General features: G+C 49.4%; 1 protein-coding gene across 1 annotated transcript in view; it reads right to left on the reverse strand.

Moving 5' to 3' along the window:
- HINT3 (histidine triad nucleotide binding protein 3) overlaps positions 1–23,378 on the reverse strand; it is a 137,834-nt gene that overhangs the window by 10,994 nt on the left and 103,462 nt on the right. Inside the window, exon 4 of the mRNA XM_078648928.1 lies at positions 6,577–6,703. Coding sequence (XP_078505054.1) covers positions 6,577–6,703 — 127 coding nt within the window. The remainder of the gene's footprint in view (positions 1–6,576; positions 6,704–23,378) is intronic.

The raw sequence follows: 23,378 nt of genomic DNA on the forward strand, positions 1-23,378 counted from the left end.
CCCCCACCTTGCGAAGACTTCTCCTAGTACTTAGTCGTTTATGACCCACTCGTGGTTTTCCTTAATCAGTCTGCTCAGTGCGTCGGCCTGAACATTCTGCACACCTGGTAGATGGGTAGCCGTTATCGTCAGTCCTCTGGCTAGAAGCCAACGCCAGATCGCCTGCGCCTCCTGCGACAGAGTGCGCGACCTCGAGCCCCCCTGCTTGTTGAGGTAATACATCGTGGTCGTATTGTCCGTCTGTACAAGCAGAGAGTTGGTCTGGAAGGACAGATGAAAGGCCTTCAGTGCCAAGTGAACAGCTCTGAGTTCCAGGAAATTGATGTGATACGTGGACTCCGCCTGAGACCACGTTCCTTGTATCTGTAAGTCTCCTGAGTGCGTCCCCAGCCATGGAGAGACGCATCCGTCACGATAGTCTGTGTGGGAATGTCCTTGTGGAAGGGAACCCCTCTGAGGAGATTCTCCGCTGAACACCACCACTTCAGAGACAGAAGAGCATGCAGAGACAGTCGTATCTTGTCGTCCCAAGACCCTTTCTTCTGATCCCACTGATCCTCCAAGCACTCCTGCAATGGTCTCATGTGCAGCCGTGCGTGTGGAATGAGGAAGATACAAGAGGCCATCGACCCCAGTAGAGAAGACACCGTCCTCACTGTTGTAGATGGAGCGGTCGTAAGAGTCTGAGCCTTCCGAAGGAGTGATAATCGTCGTTCCTCCGAAGGAGACACGCTTGCTGACAGCGTATTGATGGAGGCTCCCAAGTACTGTATGCACTGGACCGGAGTCGGGATAGACTTGGACATGTTGATGTGCAACCCCAGCTTGTTCAAGAGAACGCACGTCTTCTGGAAGTGCGCTTGAGCTTCCGAGAAGGAGGATGCCTTTATCAACTAATCGTCCAGGTACGGGTAGACAAACACCTTGTTCTTCCTTAGGTGTGCAGCTACCACTGCCATGCACTTCGAGAATGTTCTGGGCGCAGACTTCAGCCCGAATGGCAGTACTGTGTACTGATAATGATTGGCGCCGACTTGGAATCGCAGGAACTTCCTGTGTTTGTGTGCAATGGGCACATGGAAGTACGCATCCTGTAGTTCTATAGCACATAGCCAGTCTCCCTGTTGCAGCTGAGGATAAATCTGATGCAACGACAGCATGCGAAATTTCTCTGCGAATCCACTTGTTTGCTTGTCGCAAATCCAGAATGGGCTTGAACTCGTTCTGGTCCTTCTTGCGAACCAGAAAGAACCGGGAGTACAGACCTCTTCCCCTTTGAGACAGAGGTACGTCTTCTATCGCCCTTTTCCTTAACATGAGATCGGCCTCCGCCTGGAGCTCGCGCAGCTGAAACTGCGAGCTGACTGGTGGAATTGCTGGAGGCGAGCTGGTGAACCGAAGACTGTATCCATTGCAAACAATATTCAGCACCCACTTGTCCTGAGTAATTTTTCTCCACTCTGCCAGGAAAAATTGAACGCTTCCGACCACCGAAGTGGGTAACGGATGTAGGGGAAGTAACCGCTCAGGGCCTAGACCCAGCCGGGCCCTTGTTCGCCGCTGCGGACTGCTGGCCTCTGCCCTTCTGGTGCTTCTGGAAGGGCCTCTGGAACTGCGCTGCTGTTGTTGCTGTCCCGAAGTCTGCCCTCGCCCTTGCGCCTCGAACCGTCTCTGGAACGGGCGATAGGTCTTCTTCTCTTTGGGCTTCTCCAACCCGACAGCCGTCAGGGTCTCGGCCTCCGCCTTCATGCGGGTCATTTCGTCGTCCGCATGCTTGCCAAACAGGGTTTCCCCTGAGAAAGACAGGTTGGCCACCCGTTGTTGGGCCTCTGGCTTGAGGGATGCAAGGCGAAGCCAAGCGTGGCGCCGTTGGTTGACACCATGGCAATATCCATGCGCCGCCAGAAGGGAAACATCAGCAGCCGCGCTGATGACTTGGTTCGACACCAATAGTCCCTCGTTGAGAACCTCTTGAAAATCCTCTTTCTTCTCTCGAGGAAGGAGCTCAGCGAATTGCTGGAGGGATTCCCACAGGGCTCGATCATATCGCCCTAGCAAAGCCGCGGCACTTGCAGCCTTCATTGTAGTAGACGCCATCCCACAGACCTTCCTGCCAGCCGAGTCTAACCAACGGCTCTCCTTATCAGGAGGTTCAGTGGACGATGGGGTGGTGGCATGCTGCTTCCTAGCAGCTGTCACTAGGATGTATGTCATCACAACGCATGCTTTTACTACGCATGCCTTTACAACGCAGGATTTACAACGCAAGTCGTTACAACGACTTGCGTTGGGGGGTGCTGGATAGTGGACTAGTTTAATTTACTATTCCAACTCCAGTCCCCGTGGATAGTAGGGAAGGTTTTGGATAGTAAATTAAACTATTCCCTATCCTACAGCGCCCTCCAGCGCAAGTCGTTGTAATGACTTGCGTTCTAAATCCTGCGTTGTAATGGTAGTGCGTCTCAAAAGTTGCGTTGTGATGGATGGATGAGTCCGGTGGCGGATCCATCCTGAGAAAGGCCGGGTCAGAATCCGGAGCCCGGTACTTTTTGAGGAGCCTGGAGGGAGCCGCTTTCGTCACCGCCGGAGTGAGAAACAACTCCTGAGCGGTCTCCACCAATCCTGGTACTAGAGGTAGCAACGGCCAAGACAGGTGCTTTTTATGCAGCGTCTCGAAAATCACGGACGTTGTGGGTGTAGGCACCGTCAACGTGATGCCCAACTTGGCTGCACCCCTCAGCAGAACATCTTGGAATGAGACGATGTCGTCCACTGATGACACCCTCGTCCCCGGGGATTCCGACAAAGTCGGCGAGACGTCCCTGGTCCTAGATGAGCCCGTGCGGGATCTCGATCTGCGCCTCCTGTGGCGTCGCCTTGATCTTGTCGACGACCGGTGACGACTCCGCGTTCTCTCCCACCGTCCGGAACGAGAGTGCGATCTCCTCGGCTTCGGACGCTCCGCAGGTCTCACAGGAGCAGGAGACTGCGGCCTGAACAGGACCCTTGTCTGAGGAGTCCCCTTATGAGGCGTCAGGTACCGTGGTAGCGAAACCGACCTCGGCGGTACCGGAGGCAGTCCTTGAGGAGGTAGCAGAGGATGACCATGAGGTGGAACCAGAGGTGGAGACGGAGTGGGATTCCGTGGTGGAGGTTCCTTGGGCAAGGGAAGAGGAGGGGTAGCCGATCTTGGCTTGAAAGGTGTATATACCTCGGAGTACACCGAGCCCTGTGACTCCCTCTTCTTCTTAAGCGGAGGCGATGTAGTGTCTCCAATTGGAGAGCGTCGCAGAGGTGCCCCAGCGGATCCAGAGGGACTCCTAGCACCAGAACTCCTTCTGCACTTCTTTGGCGTCGAAGAAAGTCGTCTCGACGTCGAGGAAAGCTGTCTCGACGTCGACCGGCGCCCTTGTCTCGACGCTGAGTCACGTCTGGACGACGAGCGTCTCTTCCTCGGCGGCGGCCGTCGACTTCTCGACGTCGAGCGCCTTCTCGACGGCAAAAGCCATCTCGACGTCGAACGTCTCCTCGACGTCGACCAACCTGTGAGTCTTCGACGTCCTCCTCGACGTCGAGGATCCCCTCGACGACGACCTTCTCCTCTACGCCGACGGCGAGCGGCGGTGTGGCCTCGACGGTGAGCACTGACGCCGGGCCGTACTCCTTCGACGTTGATGACTCGACGACGACGTCGATGACACCGTCGACGGCGATCTCGACGGCGGCCTCGTCAGTCCCCTCGACGTTGAAGCCGCTTCAACCCAGAGCCCTGGGGAGACGGGGAACAGACTGCTGTCATCCCTCTCGACGCCGTAGTCGAAGCTATCGACGTCGGCGGAGAAATAGGACGTTTGCTGGTCTTCCTGCCTCTGGGGAGCCCCCCAGAGGCCTCAGCATGGGCAGATGAAGCATGCCCAGACCCATCTTGTGTCTGCAGTCTTCTATCTTCCAGGCCTTGGAGCCTGATCTTCATCCTCTCTCTCAGGGTCCTGGTGGATGTCTGGCAGATGCCACACTCCTCTGGGACATGAGAAGAGGGAAGGCAGACGATGCACACCTCATGTGGATCCGACTTGGCCTTCTTTCTCGGACACTCAGGGCATTTGTCAAACAAAGCAGGCATTTTGACAAATAAAAGAGTGCACCAAGACACACACAAGGAAGAAAACACCAAAGTACTCCAAAGAAAGCACTCACAAACACTTGAAAAAGTGAAAAATCACTAAACAAACCCTTGAAAAGGGAGAGCTCAGTGCTCCAGGGTCCTGCTTGCAGGAGCCGGAAAAAAGAACTGAAAGTAAAAGGGACCTGCTGTGCATTCTGGGATACTGAGAGAGTTCTGGAAAGTTCTCTTTAAGGCACAGTATCCTGTTTTGAGCCACATAATGGCAGCCTATGGGGCTGGTCTGTCCACTCCTTCCTCTCTATCATTCCTGAGGGTTTTGCTGGTAAAGGCAAGTTTTCCTCTGTAGAGAAATCTGGACAGGCTGTGCTGTTGTGGGTTTTGGTGGAATTGCTAGTAGAAGTACTGGACAGTGTAGCCTGTGGATATAGGCTGCATTATCTGTCTTTAAATTCTCTCAAGTGTCTGTGCAGTTCTGCATTTTTTGACAACTTAAGAGATTATTTTTGATTGCTCCGGGGTCCACGCACATGGGCGGGACTATTCACTAGATTATGACTATACACAGAGATCCCCTACTACAGAATTTTCATATCAGCCAACGTGTGTCATTCCTGTCACACTAGGAACTTCATAAGGGCTTAAAGTATAGTTTATTAGTTAATGTACCATCATAAGGCAATCTCCAAATCACGGGGTTAAATTCATCCCATCCATAGAAGGTACACAGGGACCATATCATGTCTCAGTTCGAGACCCGAATCCTAGAAACTTCAACGCGTAACCTGTGGTCTGGATGCAACCCATTTCAATTTCTTAATGAAGAAATTGTCTAATGCTTAATCTAGATTAGGGAATTCCTTTATAGAACACACTTGCTGTTTGTTCTCCATTTCATCTGTATAACTCACTAATTTGGTATTTTACCTTGTCTTGAAATACAGAGAAATTGATTATTTACGTTTGTAATAATGATGACTAAAAGAAGGTTTACGAATAAAACAATTTGAGCTTATAAAAACTGTTAATAAAACCCTTTAACTCACACCAACTCTCTCCAGTAATTTGTGTGAGGTCTCAAATGTACCACACTGTTCATGTTGTTTGATGGAAATGATTGCTCCTTCTTAATTCTCCTTGTCGGAGAGCAAAGATCCAAACAACCAATGGCGGGGTTTATTTAATGATTACAACTGAAGACTAAGATAGAAGCATTCCAGCACCATCAACATTTAGATATGGGATGATAGTATGGAAGCTGATCCCAGCAGATACCCCCACCACTTATATCTCCAACTATGGTTGCTCAGGACTAAAAACTTTAAACTAAATATCAGGTTTGACAACCCGGTGCTGTAACTATCTAAGAAGACTATAATCATAAGAAATACCATAAAGGGACCACCATCGACGACACTGAAAAGCAGTGTCCCCAATCACTATAACCATAGCTTTGTGGCCATTATGCACAACATGTGAAAACTTCACGCACATGATCAAAAAACAAACATCTTTCCAACTACACACCCAACATGCCAGAGCTTACTGTCAAGGTAGGCAAGTGATTCAGCGCTTCATATGGGGTAGTAAGCCCTACATAAATTCTGCTATACAATACCATAACATAGACACACTGCAGAATGTAATTTACTGAGAAGGAAACAGCCAAAGATTATCACCTTTCTCACGTTTAACAGCCCTGACTTCCACAGCATAATCGATGCAAGAGTGTGATGTGAACAAGAAGGAAGTTTTGAAGATATTAGCAAAACTGTTATTGTGGAAATGAAATGGTGGAAACTCTGGCGGGAAATGATATTCGCATCTCCATTAGCTGATCTGTGCCTCACAGAACCAAGGGGACCACTCAGCTCGCCAAGAGCAAAGGTCTGCTTTGCAAATGGAGCTCCTTAACCATTTACTAAATTACCAAAAATTCGAAAACGCTCCTCTCACTCTACACAATTCAAAGGAAAAGGTAATATGACAAACACTTTTTTAAAAAACTGTCATTTAAATTTCACTGAATGGCTAGCTACAATGAATAGAAGCTATACAAATTCTGTGCACTGCGCCATCATGCCAAAAAGGTTCAATAACTAGAAATAAACAAAGAAGAGCATAGAAGGACTGGGAGCAACATAAAAAAAATGCTGCTAGAGGGGAATTCTCAATGACAAATCATGCAGTTGTAAAAATACGACTTACTTCCTCTTTCCACATTATTTATGTAAACACAAAGCCTGTAACATTAGCGTTACACGTTTTCCGAACTTCCGATTATCAACGTAAAGCCTTTTCTCTTTTGCAGTTCCCTTAATGTAGCTTTATCTTTTTCTTTTCTGATTATGTCCTACCGTGTACAAGAGAAACTACGCATACTTGTTACCTTTTAAAATATGAATATGAATCCTCTAAAGCCCTTACAGTTTAATCCCCAACAGTCAACTTACCGTGATAAACCAGTATGAATTTACTCTGTAGATCAACCTGGACAGGAATCCCAGCTGGCTGGCAGGGGCCAGAACATGAAGGTGCAAGTGGGCTATGGTACAAAATGGAGGCCAGTGGTAACCGATCCTAATAAAGGAAAGAACGAGAGCTGGGTTTAAGTATTAATGGGTATTACTTCAGGGTAGCTTGTTTTAGTTTTCATCCTGTTCATAGCCGTTATTTATTTAATTCAAATGTTCGTATTCAATTTATATTTGAAACCATGGTATGCAAAGCCTTAAGTAAAAGTAGCAAAAACAGCAAGATCAAATGTACATTTGCTCACCATCAACAAACAGAACCAACACTAAAACAAAAAATATACCCCATGAGACCGCTAATAACAAGCATTTGCAATGCAATAGGTCTCGCGTTTATGGGAGTTTGAGCTATTGACTTTGCAAATAATGCCTTTTATTTTTGTTTTCGTTTTAAAAACAAATAAAAGGCATTGTTATTTACAATGCCAATAGCTGAAACTCTCGTAACTGCGAGACCTATTGCATTGCAAATGCTTTATTTTTAAGCTATCTAATTCACTAATGGGTGCCACTTATAATTTGGTGCCAGGGCCTATGTGCCGTCCCAGTCTAATCCTGTGCCTTATTACATGTGCATTATATCCTACGGCACAGGTAATAAGGTGCACATAATCGTCAAGTTGTGACAGAGTAACCTGTCCGACAACTCTAAGCCAGGTCTTAAATGTGACTGTTGGTGGTGTTTCACAGGACACTAGTGGGGAGGGGGGGTGTCTGCTTGGCAGAGGTGATTTATCGGCATGAATATACGAGGTGTGAATAGTTTGAGGATTTTTATGTTTCATGAACCATCACTGATTCTTTAATGGTGAGTCTAGGGTGGGTGGGGTCTTTGGAAGGGTACTGTGATGACATGGCACCTCTCATTAGCAGCAGCCCGGCAGTTGTCACACGCAGAGCTGCCAATGAGTGAACAGCTGCTGCCATAGGAGGTGTCAGACTGAAAGCACATGGCACGGAGATGGGGTCTGTGCATGGGGCACCAGGTCCGTGCTTCTGGCATAGCGAGGTGGTGGCAAGTCCTCCACACAATGCGCAGACTATGCCTGGTATCACGACAGATGGCATGGGAGGAGGAGAGCTTGGTTGGAGTGGCAGAGCCTGGGTAGAGGCTACAGAGCTTCCTGGGCAGGAGCAACTTAATTGCCTAACTCTTCTGGCCCTAGGCATTCCTTTTCACTAAGTTTACAGTGCTCATTGGCGCTCCTCTGGACAGTAGTGGCCCATCATTAAGGGCGGAGGGTCCATGTCTCTACTTTTTTCTGATGCATGAAGAGTGTCTCTCAGGATGAGCAACGGTCAGCCTTACAGACACTCAAGGATCCAGGCGCTGTACATGTTTATGTTTAGCTCAAGGATCCAGGCGCTGTACATACGCTAATTAAACAGGTGCCTGGCTGCCTTAGCCGAAATGCGCATAGCTAAATAATTCACAGCCTGATAGGTGTGAGTGTGACCTCGTCAGCCCAGCAAAGATTTATTTCGCCTCCCCCTCATGACGAGGAGGAGCGTCTCTGGTAGAATCGGACTTTAGTTGTTGTTTATAGTCTTGAAAATAGAGCTTTTGTAGCTATTGTAACACTGCCTTAAGCCTCCCTTGTGCTGGAGCATCTCCGGGTTAAAGTTCAACATACATTAATGATCCTATGGCTCTCCTTTGTGGTGATACCTGGATGTATAGGTTTATTCTAATTCTAGACTGTTTAGCCCTTATGTTTAAAATGCACAGTTTGTCACTCTCTTTTCTTATGCTGGCTCTGACATTAGCTCCGCCCACACTGCTTGAAGTGTTAGCTCACCCCCTCCTCAATTATTTGAGGTTTTGTCCCCCGAAGGTGGGGTCAAGTTATGCCCCTAGTACAGAGGATGGGCAGGGGGGCATATCATATTAATAGGATCCAGGTGGGCACAGAAGACTGTGCCTTTGTGCTGCAGAGGGTGGGTGGTGGTGACAGCGCCTGGGTGTTGGCAAGGTGCCTGTTGTGAAAGCCAAGGACCTTTTTGAAGGCTGCAGAGCTTTGGGGGAGGGGTTTGCGGGAACTGAACCTGGATTGGCGCTACAGAGGCTGGGGGGGGGGTCACTGGGCCTGGACGTACACTGCAGAGCTTCGGTGGAGGCCACGGAGCCTGGAAGAAGGTTTCCGACAGGGGCGGAGGGCATAGAGCCTGGAAGAAGGTTTCCGAGCAGGGGTGGAGGGCACAGAGCCTGGGCAGATGGTGTTGGAGACCACTGGACCATGATGGCTCCTGCAGTGTTTGAGTGGAGGGCCCAGAGCTGGGTAGGGGCCACATACCTTGTTTGGAGTCCGCAAAGGAAGAGGAATAGAGTATGGGTGGGGCTACAGAATGTGGGCACACGCTGCCGGCCAGGGACACAGGTGAAAGGTGGTTTTGCCTAGTGGATCCACGAGATAGTTACAGCAGAGATTTTGTCCCTGGAGTCTACGTTCTCTGATGACTGGAGTAATAATTCTGGCGTTCCCACTTGATGACATTGTGTGATTTTCGGGAAATCATAACACGCCATGGAGGCGACACCAGGCAGCTGTGCCGTCTGGTAGGCTTGACCTAAATAGGCTGAACGTTTTCAAACCATTAAAAAGATCTTGTTATCTTTGACAGCAGAGTTAAGAAAAGCACTGCTTAAGCGAGCAAGCAAATGCACATGATATGGTGTTTATATAGGATAGAAAGAGAGTTCAGGCCATAAACTGCCCCACAAAGTGAAAGGTCATGAAGTTGTGTGCTAGAGTAGCATGAAAACAATACTTCTCATTCCTCCCAATTAGACAGAATGCACAGGATACCACTAACTAATCTAAGCATTACCGCACCCGCCACATTACATCGAAATTTATTTCCAATTATATCTATGTGAAAAGTAACCTAAGCATCTGTTTCTACCCGTAAGGTGGAGATGCTAACACTTGATTTCAGGGATGACATCTCACTTTCAAACGCAAATACTAGCTCAAATATTTTACACCCAAACACTGCTCTGTTTCACTAACTTATAGGAGCTATGAATAATGAGATAATATAATTTTATGAGAGAATACTTGGTGCAAATGTGATAATGGGTCATCGTCACATGACCAGGAAGAATGCTTTGTACATTGATGCATTTGCAATGTTTACTTGAAAGGCTTGTATGTAACGAAACAAGCGTCAATCGCACATACTACGCCCTACAGCAGACATACTGATGCACAGCACAATGCCAGAGTAACTGTGCTACAAAGCTACCCATCTCCATGATATACCAGTGCTTTAGTGGGCTTAAAAGACGGAAGGATCTCTAAACGTGGCACAGGCAAAGAAGAGAAATTAGGAACCCTTCATAAGAGGCTTGGCATTATGCAGTTAAGGACATGGTCTAAAAAACCATGGGAACTAAAATCCTTGGCCTGACACATCACGACACCTCACTAGTATATGGGTGCCTATGAATCTTATATTCAAGTAGCCAAACATATTAGGCAATAACAAAAGCACAGACCTAAACAAGTCAGACCTATTGAGTTTGCCAATAGTCGTTACCAGTGATTTTGATTTAATGACGGGTAAATGAGTAACAACAATATTGTTACTAATTAGATTGAATATGTTCCAATTTCGAAAATATTAGATTGTGAACGTACGAGACCGGGAATTTAATATTACAAAGGTCTGCTTAAGGCAGTGTCCTAATAAATGTTTCAGTACCCCCTGCTTTCCTCTTTACATATCTCTGCCTTAATGATGCCCTTTTTAATCCCACATCTCCCTTTCTGAAGCCGCTTCATCTGTTTATCACACAGTTCTGCTCCTTCTTCATCACGGGTTTTCAATCTCTTTAGCTGCATGTACTGTCTTGTCTATTCCATGTAAGCATAATTTCCTCAGATACAAATACCCACTCCTCAAGGATAAGAACTGTATATTATTCTTTCTTTGCCATCGTCAGCATCTCAACAGCTGCCGTCTTTGACGAACTTCGCAATAGAATCATGATTAATAGGTAAATGACCATTGCCTATGTGAACTCCGTAGAGAGGCCAAATATTGGATGAGCAGCATGTATTCTGGACACCGGTAGGACTCAGTGAGGGGCACTGTGAGTAAGCTGCACCAACCTTAGGCTCAACTTGAGAGCTCTCAATCGTGCCTGTCAAAAACGTCCACACACAAGTCGCAGTATGCATTGTACAAGACTTGTGTTGCACGAATAAATAAATTACAGAAACATCATTAGTGAAAAAGAAATAATCACAGGGAACACGGACACCTGTAGAAATCACTATTAGGTAAAACGTGCGAAAAGCACAGAGACCGCCTTGCTGACAGATTACCTTCAGAGTTTTTACGTTCATTGCTGAAAAAGATATCTGTATGGCTTTTTAAAAACGTTACACTGTCGTTTAGAATTCTTCCCATTTCGAAACTTGAAGCAACTCAAGTTCATCTTTGGATTTGGTGAGCCACCTAACCACATTATTTCCCTGTGCCTCTTAGTCATTTTTTTTTATGACAAGGACACCAACAGAAGACTCTGGAGGGACTCGTTTCAATGTCAGTTTTTAATGACAGCCAGTGCCGAGCACTGGGAAGACCCGCTCCAGTCACAAAACGGAACGGTTAGAGATAACAACCCACGAAAAGGAGTGACAAAGGAAAACTAACCACTTGGAAGGAGGGATTTTTAAAGGACACTGGAACGAACAAAACAAAAGCAGTGGGCAGGCTTAATGCCCACACAGAGTGAATACAGCATGTCTCGAAGAAATAACGCATATGCTGCCTAGGCTCGACCTAAAAAGCAAAAAAACATATGCATAGGGTCTGGCAGGCTAATTACAGCCACTAAAGCCATCTCCCATCGGGTATCCAAAAGCCTAGCCAAGAGGGAGCTGGTATTTTTCAACCTAAGGTCTAAACTGCCAGAAGTAAACACTGTATTACATAAGCAAACATTTGCTTGGGCTCTCTTTGAGGGAACGTATCACTAATCTTTCGCCCAGACAATGCCTGTACTACACAGCTCTCATGAGAATGGTGCTTGGATAGGAAAGTGAAGTCAGTAATGGGCTTAGGCTTAGGTTCTCTGGATGCAGCCCCTGAAAGAAAACAAGTTACTTACCTGTAACTTTGGTTCCCCAGTATTGGTAACTTTCATAGATTCCCATGCTTTGTATCATTCCCCGTCGTCGGAATGGGAGCCTCGGTAGTATAAAAACCATAGAAACAAAAGAGAAACCTAGGCCTCATCTCATTTTGTATCCTATCACCCTCTTTTTGTAAAAAGAGACCAAACTTTTGCCAGGACCAATCAGAGCAGCCTCACCCTCTAGAACCTTCCTGAGAGAGCTCAGAGCCTCAGATTTTCGTAGCCGTTGTGCAAACCGCCACTAACTCTGTAAAAAGACTGAGCTTTCCCAGGGGAGGCGGGCGGGCGCATGGGAATCTATGAAAGTTACCAATACTGGGGAACCAAAGTTACAGGTAAGTAACTTGTTTTCTTGCCCCAGTATTGGAACTTTCATAGATTCCCATGCTTTGTATCAGAATAGCTAGCAGTAAAGTACCAAGAACACATTTTGTAAAGACATGGCATCACATAACCATATAAGCAATACATATAGCATAGCAAAACAAACAAAATGTGCTCACCCGGATGGAGGGATCGTAGGGAAAGCTCACCTCTCAATGAAAAAGATTCCGCAGGACTGCTTGACCAACAGCCGCGTCGTCTCGTCCTGCAGACTCCAGGCAGTAGTGTTTCGTGAAGGTATGAGTACTGCTCCACGTTGCTGCCCTGCATATGTCCTTAATGGCAACTCCCGAAAAGAGAGCCACAGATGATGCCACCGACCTCGGGGAATGTGCACGGACTCTTCCGTCCAGCAGCTTGCCTGCTTCCTGATGACAGAATTGAATCGCACTGGAGATCCAGCGGGAAATGCCACTCTTTGTCAAAGGCAATCCCTTTCGTGGTGCGCTGTAGGACACAAACAACTGAGTTGACTTCCGAAAGGGACGTGTGCGCTCCAAGTAAAACTTTAAGCATCGCTGAACGTCCAAAGAATGTAGTGCGCGTTCCGCAGGTGTAGAAGGGTGCGGAAAGAAAGATTTAAGAATCAAGGGTTCATTCAAGTGGAACTCAGATGGCACCTTTGGTATGAATTTTGGATTTGTCCGGAGAACAAGACCTTCTCTTTTAAATTGCAGGAATGGATGCACTATGGAGAGTGCTTGAAGCTCACCCACTCGTCTTGCTGACGTTAAAGCCACAAGGAGGGCTAGTTTCCAAGATAGGAACTTTAAGTCTGCTTTGTGTACAGGCTCAAACGGAGCCTTCATGAGTTGCGCCAAGACAAGGTTGAGCTGCCACACTGGTGGAGGAGGACGGACTGGCGGATACATCCGGAATAATCCCTTCAAGAATTGCTTAACAACCCTAGAGGACCATAAGGAAGGACCTGAAGAACTGCGTCGATACCTTGATATGGCCGCCAGATGTACCTTGACCGATGAATGTGCCAAGCCAGATTTGGCCAGAGACCGTAAATATGGCAACAATTGATGAGGTTGGGAAGTGTAAGGATGGAGACCTTCCCGTTGACACCACAAGCAGAACCTCTTCCATTTCGCCATGTAAGTCTTATTGGTACTTGGTGCTCGGGCTTGAGCCAAGACCTCCCTGCATTCCTGAGATAGTGTCAGCTGACTGAATTCTCTGTGTTCAGGAGCCACGCCGTCAAGTGGAGCGATCTCGGGTCCGGATGGTAAACCTGCCCCTGACTCCTGGACAAAAGGGACGGAATGGGTTTCAACTGAATTGGGGGAGCTTGGGAGAGCCTCAGAAGCTCTGTGTACCAGAATTGTCTGGGCCATGCTGGAGCAATTAGAATCATTTTGCAGGGTTCTGCCTTCATCTTCTTGAGAACTCGAGGAATGAGGGGAATTGGAGGAAAAGCGTAAAAGAATGCGCTGTACCAAGCCATCGAAAGAGCGTTCCCCAGGGACCCCTGATGGTGAACCTTGCTTGCGTAGAACCGGCATTTGGCGTTCTCCGGTGACGCAAAGAGGTCGATGGCTGGCGTCCCCCAAACCGAGAACACCTTGTCTAGAATTGATTGATTCAACTCCCACTCGTGAGTCACTTCTGTCTGTTGACTCAAGGCATCCGCCCTGACATTGAGAGTTCCCGCCAGGTGCTCGGCTCTCAGAGTGACGTTGTTCAGAATCGCAAAATCCCAAATCCGCTGAGCTTCTGTGGACAGAGTCTGTGATTTGGTGTCAGACTCCGCAGACTATCGTGCCTGCCAAACTAAGAAACTACATTTCCCATGAGCCTTGCGGCTCCACACAGGAAGTACATCTGGGGAAGAGATGCGCTTCCGGTTGCGCGTTATTCAGTTTTGTGTTTGTCTTCGGCGTGAGAGCGGCTGCTCTGCACGCCAGTTCCATGTTTCCTGAATCGCCCAACGGAGTAGTGGCGAAACGGGACTTTCTGAGATCCGCTGTGTTTTCTGGCCTTCGTGCGGATCCTTCCTTCTCCGCCATGCAGTAAGACCGGGCAGAGGCCGCAGGTATTATTGAACTGAGTCTTCAGCCGCGCCTCGCGGTCAGCAGTGTGCGTGTGTTTATTCTCTGGATCTTACCTTTTGTAGGAGCGAGCGTTTGCCTTCCTAAGGCTCCTTGGTTTCGGGTGTGCGGAACACGGTGGCGGTCGAAACCACGTGTTACCGTACATCCCTGTATTTCCCTGATTGTACTTGTAGCGGAGCGCTGTAGTGAGAGTAACTACGCGTTACCGTTACCTTCCTGGCATTGTTTGGACTCAATAAAGAGCGGAGCGTGGTAGTGAGAACAACTAAGCGTTACCGTGTCTTATGATCTTGTCATCCATTGGGTGAACTGTGACAGAATTCAGTGGTGGACGCACTACGTTTTTCTGTTGAAATCCTATTTATCTTTTGGGTCATTGTTGGAGGATCACTGAAGAGAAGGGAGCGGAGTGTTGTAGTTATTGCCTCCTACACACTGCCGTATCTCATATACTGTGTATGGAACAAATATACATTACTTTCGGATTTCTTGGACCCCCTTTGATACATTGAGTCTTCTGAACAGCCTGTGGTATGTTGTGTGGGGTTGGTTACGAGTCTCCAGTAGAGTGTGAATGCGTCTGTTAGGTGAGGACCTTCATTCACCTTGTGTCTATGTGTCCCTTAGGATATTCTCACAGGCTGTGGCAGAAGGGCTGTGTTGGTTTACTATCAAAGGCCTTGTTTCCCTTATCCTCAGGTATATATATATATATATACACATGTATTCTTAACGAGACTTTATGAGAGTAGAACTGTATGGCATGTAGCACATATTTGATACGTGTCTTGTTTTTTGTTACAGGCATCCTTTCCCTGCTGACCCTAACCTTTTCCCTTCCCTCGTTTTTTGTTTTAGTTTGTTATTTTTCTCCCTCGCCTAATGGCTCGAACACCCTGTGTATACCATTTCAGGGTGTTGGTGACATTTGGAGGTGGAACCATTGTTGCAACGACTGGATCCCGTGGAGGTAACCTGACATTTGGTACCCCCTTGTTTGTTGACATAGTGCATGGCCGTCGTATTGTCCGTCCGGACCAGCACTGAATGGTTGCGAACTTTGGGCAGAAAAGCTTGCAAGGCCAACCGAATGGCCGTCAGTTCCAGGAAATTGATATGGCACTGGCGCTGTCCTGGACTCCAGTGGCCACTGACTTGAAGCTCTCGGAGAACTGCACCCCAGCCCTCCAGTGAAGCGTCTGTGGTCACTACCATGGGTGAAGGCGAACTCCTGAATGTTAGACCTTGGGCGATATTGCTCTTTAGAAGCCACCATTCGCTCGCCTTTCTCATCGCTGCTGTCACCACCACCTTGTCGTTGAACGACCCCTCTGCCTGGCGCCATTGCTTGCCTAGCTCCTCCTGCAGAGGACGCATTCGCAGCCTGCAATGTGGTACCAATGGTATGCAGGATGACATCAACCCGAGAAGGGATTTGTATTGGCGGACCGACAGGAATCGTTTGCGGCAGAGTAGTCGAGCAGAAACCATCAACTTTTGTTGTCGCTCCTCCGAGGGACGAGCAGGACATTGCGTGGTGTCCAACACGGATCCCAGGAATCTGGCCGTTCTGGAGGGCAGCAGGACTGACTTGCGTTCGTTCAACTGAAGACCCAGGCAACGGAACAAATGGATGCAAGTAGAAACTGCCTGAGAGGTTTCCTGGAAGGATGGTGCCTTGACGAGCCAGTCGTCCAAGTAAGGAAAAACCTCTAGAGATCGTCGTCGAAGAAAAGCTGCCACCGGTGCCAACACCTTGGTGAACACTCTTGGTGCCGACCGAAGGCCGAACGGAAGCACTTTGAACTGGAAATGGCTCTTTCCCACTGTAAAGCGAAGGTATGGTCTGTGAGCTGGGTGTATCGGAATATGGAAATACGCGTCTTCTAAATCCAGCGACGCCAAGTAGTCGCCTGGATTCAAGAGAGGAAGAATTTCTTGGAGGGTGACCATCCTGAACGAGAGCTTTACGAGATAGGTGTTGAGCTCCCGAAGGTCTAGAATGGGACGCCAAGTTTCTGCAGTCTTTCGCACCAGGAAGAATCTCGAATAGAATCCCCGGCCCCTCTGAGAGAGAGGAACCGGTTCTATCGCTCCTTTGAGGAACAATTGATGGGCTTCTAGACGGAGTAATCCTAGATGTCCCGTGCGGCTGGCGTCCGGAGCTCCTGTTGGAGGAAGGTTGTGGAACTCCAACGTATGGCCACTCTCTACGATCTTGAGGACCCACTGGTCCGATGTTATTGACTTCCAACTGTCTAGAAAAAGGGATATCCTGCCCCCCACCGATGTGATTGGGAGGGGAGGAACAGTAGGTAGAGCCGGGAGGCCGCTATTGTCGTTTGGCGTTGTCACGACCTTGTCGATGTTGACGACCCCGCGGAGGGTGGCGAGATAAAGACGCTGATTGCCCCTGTCGCTGATTTGAGTATTGGGGTTTATAGGACTGGGAAGACTGTGAGGAATATCTTTGCTGGTTTCCTCTGTAAGATGCAAATCCTCTACCTCGTGCGCCCCTAAAGGGGACCTTGCGATAGGTGAGGGACCCCAAAGACTTTGCAGTGTCCGTGTCTTTCTTTATATTCTGCAGGGTATCGTCCACATGTTTCCCGAACAGCATCTCCCCATCAAATGGGAGATCTAGGATTCTGTTCTGAACCTCTTGACGAAACCAGGTGGCCTTCAACCAACCCTGGCGCCGTAGCACAGCGGAGCCTGCCAAGGCTCGAAACGCCGTGGAAGCAATGTCCATTGCACAATCAATCACTTCTGCAGAAGACTTTTGCCCTTCTGTAAGCACCTTCTTGGCTTCTTCCTTTGTGGGATCTGGTAATAGCTCCACGAAGGGTTCCATGTCGCACCACATCTGGCGGTCGTAACGGCCTAAGATGGCAAGAGCATTTGCCGCTCTAACTAGCAAGCTGGCCATGGAGGAAAACCGTTTTCCAACATTATCCAGACGTCTGCCGTCCTTGTCCGCGGGTGTAGTCAACGGTGTGGACGGATTCTTCGACTTGCTTTGGGCCGCCTGAGAGATGACTGAGTCAGGCTTCGGCTGACCAAGAAGGCAAGCTGGACTGCCATCCAGAGCCCTATATTTCTTTTCCAGCCTGGGGAGCACTGGAATCACCGTGGCTGGACTCTGCATGATCTTCATGCCCTCCTCCCATACATGCTCAATGATGGGAATAGACTTGACAGACCTCCGGTATTGTTCTTTAAAGTCATAAAGGAAACATTCCGATTCCTCTCTTGAAATAGGTAAGCCAAACCTTTTTGCTGCTCGCTCCATGAGATGGCGAAAACCCCCGATATCCACCGGGGGGGAGACGGACGTGTCACGACCCGAGGCGTCCGGATCTTGTGGTCCACTGTCCCCCTGATCCAAGTCTGGGTCCTGTAACGGATCAACTAAAGGATCCACCTGCATCACTTCTTCATCCGAAGAGGTATCTTGATGGACCGTCTGAACTGGTAAGGGGTCTGGTGTGCGGACCCGCACCAAAGGTGTCACCGGCGGTGGTGAAGAGGACACCACTGGAACAGTAATAGTCGGCTGCACTTGTGGCTGGATTTGGGGTGGAGGAAATGCAGACTGTCCAGGCATTTCCGACGGAAACCTTTGACGATAATCCTGAAGCATCATTTGCAAGTCCGAAATAAGTGAAGAGGGCATGGCCACCATGCCCTGTCCCAAGACCGGTGTGCGCCGCTCATCCTGGACATATGGATGTAACTGCTGGCCACCTGCCTGCTCACAATACTCTTCCGTGTCCGTCTCCTGCATCTTGACATGCAAGTCCGAAGGACTATAGGCAGGACCATAATTATCATCATCATCATCATCCCCCACGTCATCCTCGTCCAATTCATCATCCAGCAGCATATTCGGTGGATGTGAAGAAACTCGTCGCGGAGAAGTCATCTCCGGCGTAATTTTCATCTTCTGAATTGGAAAAACTAACTTTTGACCCGTCGACGGTCTCGTCGACGGTGTCGTCGTCGCCGGAGCAGCCGCCGTCGACGGAGCCGTCAGCGGAATTGTCGACGGTAACATCGCCTTCGTCGACCCAATCTTCGTCGTAGACCCCATCGTCGACGGTCTCGTAGACGAACTCGTCGTCATTATCATCGTCGACGTTGAAGTGGTGGTCGTCGTCGACGTAGTCTTCGTCGTCGACGCGGCCGTCGACAGTAGTTTGCTCGTCGTCGTCGTGGAAGACGTCAGCGTCGACGAACTCGGGACCTTGAACGTCGACGAAGTCGTCGTCGTCGAAAAAGCTGCCGCCGACGATCCCGTCGACGGCGGAACAGAAACAGCGGGAACTTTGACAGAAGTAACTGTCGTCGACGTACCTGGTGTTTTCGTCGTCGACGGACGCGGTTTTCTGTCCTGTCCAGATCCTGAAGTGACAGCAGAGTGCTTGTCACTGGATTTACTCTTTTTGGACGGAGGAGAAGGGAGAACACCCTCCTTTTTGTCCTTTAAGGCTGTCACACCTCCAGCAGCCTGTCCCTGCCTCTCCTTTTCACTTCCGTGAGGAGATTGAAGGGGACCAGCCTTCTCAGACCTATCAGAGATCTTGTGAGAGGCTTGAAGAGGGGGCTCAGATGTAGAAGCAGCAGGGGGAGACCTACCCCTCTTCCTTGATCTGTGAGAAGAAGCAAAAGATGTGGAATCCTCCTCATCTGAAGAGATCACCTCCTTGCGAGTCTTCATTTTCTGTAACCAGGTTAACAGTCGACCTTCCCTGTCACGAAGGGTCTTGTTCGAGAAGGTCCTGCAGATCTTGCACTCTGTGGCCTTGTGGTCTGGATATAAGCAATAAATACAATTCTCATGCTTATCTTCCACAAACAGGCGTTTTTTCCCACAAGAGGCACAGGGCCTGAACAAGGCCTTCTTCTCCTTATCAGACATCTCGATGTTGTGAAGAAAAATTGAAGAAATAACCAGAAAGTAGTTGAAAACTGAGCAGAGCTCAGTGGAGACTCCCTAGCACAACATGCGGTAGAAAAATCTGAGGCTCTGAGCTCTCTCAGGAAGGTTCTAGAGGGTGAGGCTGCTCTGATTGGTCCTGGCAAAAGTTTGGTCTCTTTTTACAAAAAGAGGGTGATAGGATACAAAATGAGATGAGGCCTAGGCCTAGGTTTCTCTTTTGTTTCTATGGTTTTTATACTACCGAGGCTCCCATTCCGACGACGGGGAATGATACAAAGCATGGGAATCTATGAAAGTTCCAATACTGGGGCAACCACTGGTTCAGAACACCGCTTCAACCCAGGCTCTTTTAGTTGTAATTAAGTAGCAGAGGTGCTACAGATATTAGACCTCAGTATGTAGCAGGATTTCCATTGTGTTAGCAACTTTAAGTAGAGTGTTTGCAAGGTGGCATATATCAAAGTGGCTGTGAGAACTGAGGTCACCAATTCAACGGGGGTAGCTTGGCGCGAGCAGGAAGGCACCTGAAAGCTTAGGTGTAAACCAGCAGTGCAGCACACACTCCCACTGAGATAGGAAACACACGCAATAAAGGACACCACACCAGCTGGTCTTTGAAAATCAATATACTTTTATCTAGATCAAGTTCAGGGCTGGCAAATCATTCATTGTAAATAATTCAGCATTAACTCATTAGCAACATTTCATTGTAGGCATAGGCAAATCCATTTCATTATGAAAGCATAGGTAAGGAATTCATTCAAGGAGTACTCAATTAACATTTCATTAGGCAGGCTTCAGTATCAACTTGGGACCTCAGCAGGATCAGTAAAGCAGGGTCTCCTAATCAATTACCATAAGAACCTCTGTGGCATAACCTCAACATGGGCCTAAGCAGGGGCGATGTAAACAGTGTGACATAGCAATAATATGTACTCAGCTCCAGTTGGTGGGCAGTCTAACAAGAACAGCCCCCTAACAAGGGGTTACCCTGGGCCGTAACGCAGTTATCAGGTACTTAGTTTGGGCTCTTGCCCCGTCCAGGAAGCCTCATGTATACAACTGGGGCCAACGGGGCCCAACTACAGTTTCTCCCGCGGGGAGGGGCGGCCACGGGTCTCCCTTTCCGTTCACTGGGGGCCCCGCTCTTCTCCGTGGTCTTCCGCCCTCCTCCCCGGGGAGTTACCTTGGTCTTCGGGCCTCCACGGAGGCTCTGGCGGTGGGGAGCAGAGTAGGCCTCCCGCGGCCTCTTGCGGAAGAGAGGGGAGGGCTCCGCCCCTCTGGAAGACTTTGCACGCCCCTGGGACCGGTCCCGGGGCCCTCCGCAGAAGGAGGGGGCTCGCGCTCTTTCGAGCCCACCTCGCCGTTGATTGTGTCGTCCATGGGGGCTTCCGGGGATTCACCTGGTGTCGGGCCCAATCGGCAGCGGCTCCTTGTTGGTGTGACGCCAGCCACCAATCACAGCGCGGCCGGCGAGGGGGTGCGGCCGGGAAAGCCAATGACAGTGCAGCAAGGGCGGGGGCGCGGACGATGACGTGGCCAGGAGCCACCGTCACGTGAGGGGAGTGTTCTTGGCCTCCCGGGCCTGGCACAGCCTACTACGGCGGCCCTCTCCGGCACCGCGGGCCGCCGTAACGATGACTGCAGCGGTCGGGGCCTCCACAGGCAAGTGCCGGGGCCGCGGCGGTGACGACAGGGCACTCCAGAGCCTGCGGTAACAGCGGCGGCACCTCTTCCAAGTGGCGCTGGGCCGCGGCGATGATCCTCAACAGCACGTGGGCAGCCAGAAGCGCTACAGGGCAACATCGCTTCGTCAAGGGCACACACCGCGAAGACCGGGGCTGCGTCGGTGAGTTCACAAGGCGTTTCAAAGGGGCACAGCAAGGGAGCACTTGCAAAATATAGCGCTCGGGGCTTCACAGCGCTTTGGCAGGCAACAGTCTCTAGTGTCTCAGCGCTTCTCGGGGGCACAGCAGGAGAGCCCTTTGGAGGCAGTCTCTGGCAGTTTAGCAACCCCACGATGGCAGGACAGAACAGGGGGGCACAGGTTGAGCAGGGGAGTGCGTGGATGGTACAGCGCGGATACCTGGTTGATCCCCCAGCAGTCCTTCTTGTAAGTAGGTGTTCTCTTGGCGCTTGATGGCTTCTGCGCCCTACTCAGGCAGTTCCTTGGAGGATAGGTGATAAAGGGGGGGTTGAATAGGTGGCTTAGAGTCAGGATGGTTCCCTTAGATCACTGCAGGTGGTTCCCTGGGTTCCCCCCCACGCTGGGCCAGATCAGTGGGGTTGGTAGAGTCCCTTACTCAACTTAGAAGGCAGTGCCTAGGCCCAGTCACTTCCAGTGGTACAGGTTCCTCCCCTAGGCCCTACCGCCTAAGACTCCTGCAGAGGTTCCCCCAGGTCCAGTGATGCCCCAACTGACAAAAAGGTTTCCCTCCTTTCCCTAAATATCTCTAGGTCAGGTGACCACTCTCTAAAGCGGCAAAGTGAGACCCCTCCCCTATTCCGGAAGGTTCCAGGAGCTTCCACAGTCTAAGCTATGGGCAGAAAAGGCGGGCTGGCATTGCTACAGTATCTTAATGTCCCAGCCAGCTCCTGGTTACTAGTATGCTACTAAAAAGACCACTCCTAAGTAGCAAGGGCCTGTGGCAGCCATGTTGGTAGGAGAGAGCACCTGCACCTTAGCACTGATTAGCAGTGGTAAGGTGCCCAGAGACCTAGTCCAACAAAAAAGGGGGTGGAAAAAACAGAGCAAGGGCGAAAGAAACGGGGAAAGACCACCCTAGGGCTGACAGGTCTAACAGTGGCATAGAGTGGAGTAAAGTATTGTAGAGTGGAGTAGAGTGTTGTAGAGTGGTATAAACTGGAGTGTTATAGTGTGGTGAAGAGTGGTATGGTGTAGATTACTGTTGTGGAGTGGTGTGGAGTACAGTGAAGTGTCGTAGAGTGGACTGTAGTAGAGTCATAGAGTAGAGTGGCATAGTGTGGAGTAGAGTGTCTTACCGTTGAGTGGCACAGAGTGAAGTAGAGTGTTGTGTAGTGAATCAGAATAGAGTGGGGTGGTGTAGAGGGTCTTATAGTGGAGAAGTGTGTGAGTGGGGTGTCATGAAGTGGAATGTCCCAGAATGGAACAGAGTAGAGTGGTGGGGCAGAAAGTGGTGTGGAGATTGGCAAAGAGTGGAGTAAAGTGGCGTGGAGTGGCGCAGAGGGGAGCAGCATAAAGTAATGTGACAGAGTAGAGTAGCGTGGAGTAAGGTGGTGTAGTGGAGTAGGGTACTGTAGAGTGGAGTAGTGTTGTACACTGAAGCAGTGCAGAGTGGAGTAGCGCAGGGTGGATTAGAGTTCGCCAAGTAATTAGAGTTCGTCAAGTAGAGATTGTCGAGTGAAGTAGAGATCGTCGAGTGAAGTAGAGATCGTCGAGTCAAGTAGAGATCGTCGAGTCAAGTAGAGATCGTCGAGTCAAGTAGAGATCGTCGAGTGAAGTAGAGATCGTCGAGTGAAGTAGAGATCGTCGAGTGAAGTAGAGATCGTCGAGTGAAGTAGAGATCGTCGAGTGAAGTAGAGATCGTCGAGTGAAGTAGAGATCGTCAAGTTTTGTGCAATGTCATAGTGGAGTAGAGTGTCATGGAGTGGTGTAAAGTGGAGTACAGTGGGGTGGTGTAGAGCGTCGTAGAGTGGAGTAAAGTAACATGTAGAGCGAAGTGGGGTAGAGCACAATGTCTTGGAGCGGAGTGTCACAGAACGGAGTAGTGTCTCCTGGAGTGGCGGGGAATGGAGTGGCAGAGAGTGGACAGGAGCAGCACAGAGTGGAGTGGCGCAGCGTAGAGTGTAGTACACTGGAGTGCCATAGAGTGGAGTGATGTAGAGTACCAAAGTAGAGTGGCGTGGAGTGAGGTAGAACAGAGAAGTGGAGTGGAGTGGCAGAGAGTGAAGAGGGGAGAGTCGTAGAGTGTTGTACTGACGTGTCGTAGCATGGATTGGCTTAGAGTGGAGTGGCATATATTAGTGTCATGGAGTGGTGTAGAGTGGAGTGTTAGTGTCATGGAGTGTCAGAGTAGAGGAGTGGAGTGAGGTAGAGTAGCATAGAGTGGATTAGTGTCTTACAGTGGTGTAGTGTTGAGTGGACTGGAATAAAGTGAAGTGCCGTACACTGTAGTGGCAGGAGTGGTGTACAGTGGAATGACGTGGA

The sequence above is a fragment of the Lissotriton helveticus genome, chromosome 6 (genome assembly GCF_964261635.1).
Source record: "Lissotriton helveticus chromosome 6, aLisHel1.1, whole genome shotgun sequence".
NCBI lineage: Eukaryota > Metazoa > Chordata > Amphibia > Caudata > Salamandridae > Lissotriton > Lissotriton helveticus.